This window comes from Austrofundulus limnaeus, unplaced genomic scaffold (genome assembly GCF_001266775.1).
Source record: "Austrofundulus limnaeus strain Quisiro unplaced genomic scaffold, Austrofundulus_limnaeus-1.0 Scaffold904, whole genome shotgun sequence".
Lineage (NCBI taxonomy): Eukaryota > Metazoa > Chordata > Actinopteri > Cyprinodontiformes > Rivulidae > Austrofundulus > Austrofundulus limnaeus.
The window spans coordinates 91,469-96,762 of NW_013953306.1; the positions used below are offsets into that span (position 1 = coordinate 91,469).

Sequence of the window (5,294 nt, forward strand, 5' to 3'; positions counted from 1 at the left end):
TCAATGTATCATTTGAATAAACTGTGTGAAATATAATCATAAAATTCTGAAGCAGTTTTTTGAGCAGTAGGAAAAAAAATACCTGATTGAGGAAAAACGCCTCAAAACAATTTGATATTTCCCCTGCGAGCTAGCAAAGCTTGTGTTTCTTTACAATTAAGAAATTTCAATATTCAAATACTAATTGAGGTTTCCTCTTTTTAATAACAAAAGTTCTTTAAAAATCACATAAAATAATGATTCAGACCAAATAATGAATCACTGTAACCAAGAGACAAGTTAAGTCACATCTCTGGATCCAGTTATGATCTCAGAATCATCAGAAGTATCCAAACATATCTTTTAAAGCAGGAATCTGATAATGTGATTAGGTCCTTCTGACCAAATTTGACTTATTCCTCACTCTGATACATTTACTAAATTTATTCAAAGAAATCACTATGATAAATTGCTTTAACTACCATTAAAACAACCTGAATAAAAACAAATACCAGTGAGTTGTAGGTTAATGTATTTCAAAACACCACTGCAGAAAATACAGAGGCTGAAAAAATGACTGGATGCTGCTTGTGATTAGGTTCTAGCCTGGAACAAACTAATTAAAATTATTAAGTACAAAGTTTGTTCTGGCTGTTTAAATGGCTGAATAGTTTTGGACCAATTTAATCTGCAGTAAAGTATAAAATGAAGCATCAGTTGAACTGCAGCGCCAACACCACCAGGGTGAGAGACTAAGAGTTAGCTTTACCCAACCAAGTAATGCTCATTATTTCAGTTTTCCATCTAGATTTTGAGTTTTATCAAAGACTGAAAAAATTTAACAAAAATTCATCCTCAACCAAATTGTATCATAGTAGTTGTTTGAGTGAGACCCTACCTGCTGAGCCAACTCCCTGGTGGGAGCCAGAACCAGAGCCTGAGTGGCTTTCATCTCGATATCAATCTGCTGGAGAATGGAAATGGCAAAGGTGGCCGTTTTCCCAGTGCCAGACTGGGCCTGAGCAATAACATCGTAACCTGAAGAGAAGGGAGAAATGGTACTTCAGCTAATTCAGTAAATATCTTACCACTCCAATTTAAAGTCACAAAATAACAAGAGTTTAATAAAAGTGTGGCTTCAGCTGTGGTTTCCAGCTTTGACCCTGTGCAGATTCCAGAGCTGACCATCATGTACAGAGTGATAGAAAAACTTAAAACTACTGATGTAAATTAACCAAATCTATTGTGACAATTACGTTTGGTCAGCTAGACCCAATTAGGTGAAATGAAGCTGACATTTTAGTCCAATTTAAACACACTTTTATAAAACACAGAACTTTAACTTACCCTTGATACAAGGGATAATAGCCCTTTGCTGAATAGCAGATGGCTTCTCAAAACCATAGGCATAGATTCCCCTGAGGAGATGTTCCCGCAGGTTCATCTCATCAAAGCTGTCCACAATCTGGTTCCAGTTGCTCTGGAAGAGTTGACAGCAGCAATGAGTTCAGGACAATTAACAGTTTCACCACATTATCCAAGTGACAGCATTTAACACTTATTACTTTCCACTAAAAACAAGCACTTCAGTAAAAACGCAGCTGCATCAGATCAAACTTTAAGATAATACAGCAATAAAATAAGAATACAGGAAATGGCACATATTTTATTACTGGAACCTGATAGTTATTACCTTTCCACTGAAAAGCAAACTGATCAGTTTAGTCACAATTAGCAGACWAGTATAATTACCTCGATGATACCATCAGGCTCCATGCCCTCTGGGCCATTGTCTCTGAAAAATGACAGAACAACCGGTCACTTTTTCATGCCACATCAGCAAATACACGAACCACGACCACCCTGTTACATAAACCACGTCCCCGGCTCGACTTCAAGACGTTTAACCCAACAAGTCTCCACATCATAGCGGAGAGCCCAAAAACACACGCTCCCTGCTCGTTAAATGCCTTGGATTCAGCTGGCACGTTCAAACCCAGTCCGCCATTTTTGACTGTAGGCTGCATTCAAAATGGTCGTTTTCCGAGCAGGGCTCGCCAATAAAATAAATAAATAAATATGAGGAAATGAGCATAGATAGTAACGATACAAGTTTTGTTGACAGTCAAATGACCTGACCCGAGAGTTAGTAAACATTAAATTTTACTTRTGTAGAAAAATTAAAAATGTTAGCATCGCTAGCATTAGCCGCGGCCTACTTCACATTCTCGTAGATTGAACAGGCCTCACCGGTCAGTGCGGGCCTTTTTTTTTTTTTTTAACAGAAAGCACGTCAGCAAAATCTTTTACCGATTATGTAGACACAAACCAACAGATACTGGGTCAATAGACCGACAATTTCAACAACAGCGGAGAAAGGATGAGGGGAAAACGCCTTACAAGGCCTGCCAAACCGGTACGACCCAAACCACCGGTTACGAAAGCCATGTGCCGAACCCTACCGAACTGTACCTAGGACATGTTGGTCTAATGTGCTGAGGGGGTCGCCAGGGGCGGTAAAATGTGTTAAAATTTAAATAACAGCTACAATATACTCTCATTTTTAATATAACATCGATAAAAAGATTACTGAAACCACAAAGGGCCAGGCTCACGTGTAACAAAGTACCGGCAACCATTTTAATTTAATTCCGGACGAACAGCCGCAGTCCTTCTTTCCCGACACATAAAATGACTATTTACACTTCACGATTAATACAACTCTATTTTAAACTTGATGAAATGTTAAATCAATTGATCTAATCGATAAATAAGCATTACCGCTGTACGGCGAGATCAGGCCTACACACCAGTTAAGAAAAAAAAGTCTTGATACGTTGCCATTAAGTCCACAATCCGAAAATGGTCTTTAGTACTTAATTCTTAAACCCGACATAAACATATAATATTATAAGACCGATTCCATTCAAATCGTTCATTCTTTCACTGACCTGTTATCATATTCAGCCGACATTATTTCAAAGAAAGAAAGTGGGGCAGAAAGTCCTTATATATATAATTGAAAAAAGACGCGTTTTTATTGCAAGATCTCTCCGTCAATCTTCTGTAGTCCCGCCTTCTGCAGCTTGCGATTGGCTTACGTATGCGCGCATTTAAAAAGAGGTGGAACCAGAAGGGATACACACCATTTGTTTCTCGGCTGACAAAACCGGTCGACGAGTAGGCGGAGTTTAAGCTTATGCGTTTCAGGCGGCGGCTCAGGCCCTCTTTGACCACGTGACTCGTGTTGCGCAAATGGAAATTTCTGTGAAAAACTCTCAGCATTTGTACAAGGGTCTGCATATTGTGTTAAATTAAAACACTGGGATCAAGTTGAACTGATAACTTGATCAGAATAAAAATAATGGTTATGCTACTTTATTGCCTGCTTCTGAAGATTAAAAAGGTTATTTTGCTTGTGTTTGTATTTGTTTTTATTAGCAGAATATCTCATCTCACTAGACAATTTTCCTTAAAGTCTTAGAGTTATTACTGTACATACATTGACACATGATTAAGTTTTCAAGATTCATTCAAGYTGTCTTCACAGGTATGCAACTTAAGAAATGTTACCAAGTCAGTTTTACAGATGTTGAATATAATGAGGCAGTAGCTGACAGATCTTCACCACACACTGAGAGCTTGATGTCTCACAATACTGCATGAGATCAGTAAATCTTTTTAAGGTTTGACACAACTTTGTCATTTCTCAAGTTTAAACCTCTGGCATTAAAAGGGGGTGGATCATAYACAGTCCTTCAAGGAATTCAGCTTAAATAAGATTTTTTTAAGGATTTCATTTGATGTTGGCTGCTTTTAGATTCTCGGCAATGAAGTAATTTCAGTGTTATCMTTGCAAACCATTCAAAACTTATTTTAAATGGTATTTTTAGACACTTGTCCCAAATGAGTTCAAATTTATTTAGTTTAATCAAAAGTTGTCCAACAAAAGACACTGTAGCACAGAAAACAGAATGACMGAACCAAGGTGGACAATGTGTTTTTGCCTGTCTGTTACAAAACATYTCATCACCCACTGGACATAATGAAACTTATAGAAAGTAATTATTAGATGTGACATGCTTATCCTTCAAATACAAAAAGTCTAACATCTTTAAACGTACAGTATAATGAAACTTGCCATAATACACACATGGTTTTACATATTTGGTCACATAACTGGCATTTTGTGAAACAGGAAGTGACATCGAAGGGGAACGCCTTAAGAAAATGAATTGCAAGGTTTTATTTATTGAAACATTATTTAAACTGACTCTTTGATAGTGACWCAAAATAATCTAAAGAAACAGATTCTTCTCTACAGTGTCTGTATCCATCTGTTCAGAACTTTCACATCACTTCCTGATACGACTTCTATGAATACTGCTCATCTCTGTGGCATGGAACGTTTTTTACAATGTTATCTTTCCAAAAWTTCATTCATATTTATTACAAAAATGTGATGACCCAGAATCAACATGAGAAAACACAAACTGGCTACAGCGTACTCAGATTTACAGAGACAGAGATAAAGGCAGTGGCTGCCACACTCGCCATACAAATGTTTCATCATTTGACCCGTCAGATACAACTCTGTCATGAAAAGCATCAGGTTAAACAAATCATTTTATGAAATGATAAGCTTGTGTTTTCTTTAAAAAAGTTAGAAACAAAGAAGAAATCCAGCCCAACGTGACACAAGACCGAACAAATAGATCGTTCTTTTCTTGAAGACAACTTTTTTTTCTTGAAAAGCCCTGCACAAAAATGATGATTTTTATTACATATTTATAACACATATTTGGGACATTGTTGTGAAAGCACATTTGTAATAAATAAACTGTTTTGTGTGCTAGTATATAAAAAGGCCCAAACAACAAAATCGATCCAAACATAAAACAAATAAAAAAGACAAATCTCCTTTGAACAAGTTTGTTTCCTTTTAGATCAGATCAGTTTGTTCTGCTTCAGTGTTTGAACAAAAGTCAAACAGATGTGTGGACAGACTGGGACACAGTGTCTCTGTCCTCATGTCTGCTGCTGCTGCTGCTGCTGCTCCAGTGTGGCTTCACACGTCCGACCCAGTTCTCCCAGTTTGACCTTTGCATACTCAGCTCTGTTCAGCGCCATCTGACAGTCCTTCCTGGCTGAATAGGTGGAGCCTTCATGAGGCTGACCTGTAGCTACCTGCAGAGTAGACAGACATGAGCTTCAAACTGACTGTACACAACAATGTACACACACTGTACACAACACTGTACACACTGTACACACACTGTACACACAGTACACAACACTGTACACACTGTACACAC

The 5,294-nt window shown here is 37.7% G+C and overlaps 2 protein-coding genes across 2 annotated transcripts in view; both read right to left on the bottom strand.

Moving 5' to 3' along the window:
* The window catches only part of LOC106533198 (eukaryotic initiation factor 4A-I), a 7,465-nt gene extending 4,476 nt beyond the window's left edge, over positions 1 to 2,989 (bottom strand). Inside the window, exons 1-4 of the mRNA XM_014029439.1 lie at positions 2,931 to 2,989; positions 1,732 to 1,774; positions 1,327 to 1,459; positions 878 to 1,017 (exon numbers count right to left, since the gene is read on the bottom strand). Coding sequence (XP_013884893.1) covers positions 878 to 1,017; positions 1,327 to 1,459; positions 1,732 to 1,774; positions 2,931 to 2,953 — 339 coding nt within the window. The 5' untranslated portion in view covers positions 2,954 to 2,989. The remainder of the gene's footprint in view (positions 1 to 877; positions 1,018 to 1,326; positions 1,460 to 1,731; positions 1,775 to 2,930) is intronic.
* An 890-nt stretch (positions 2,990 to 3,879) lies between these two features.
* med11 (mediator complex subunit 11) overlaps positions 3,880 to 5,294 on the bottom strand; it is a 3,871-nt gene continuing 2,456 nt past the window's right edge. Inside the window, exon 3 of the mRNA XM_014029440.1 lies at positions 3,880 to 5,166. Coding sequence (XP_013884894.1) covers positions 5,008 to 5,166 — 159 coding nt within the window. The 3' untranslated portion in view covers positions 3,880 to 5,007. The remainder of the gene's footprint in view (positions 5,167 to 5,294) is intronic.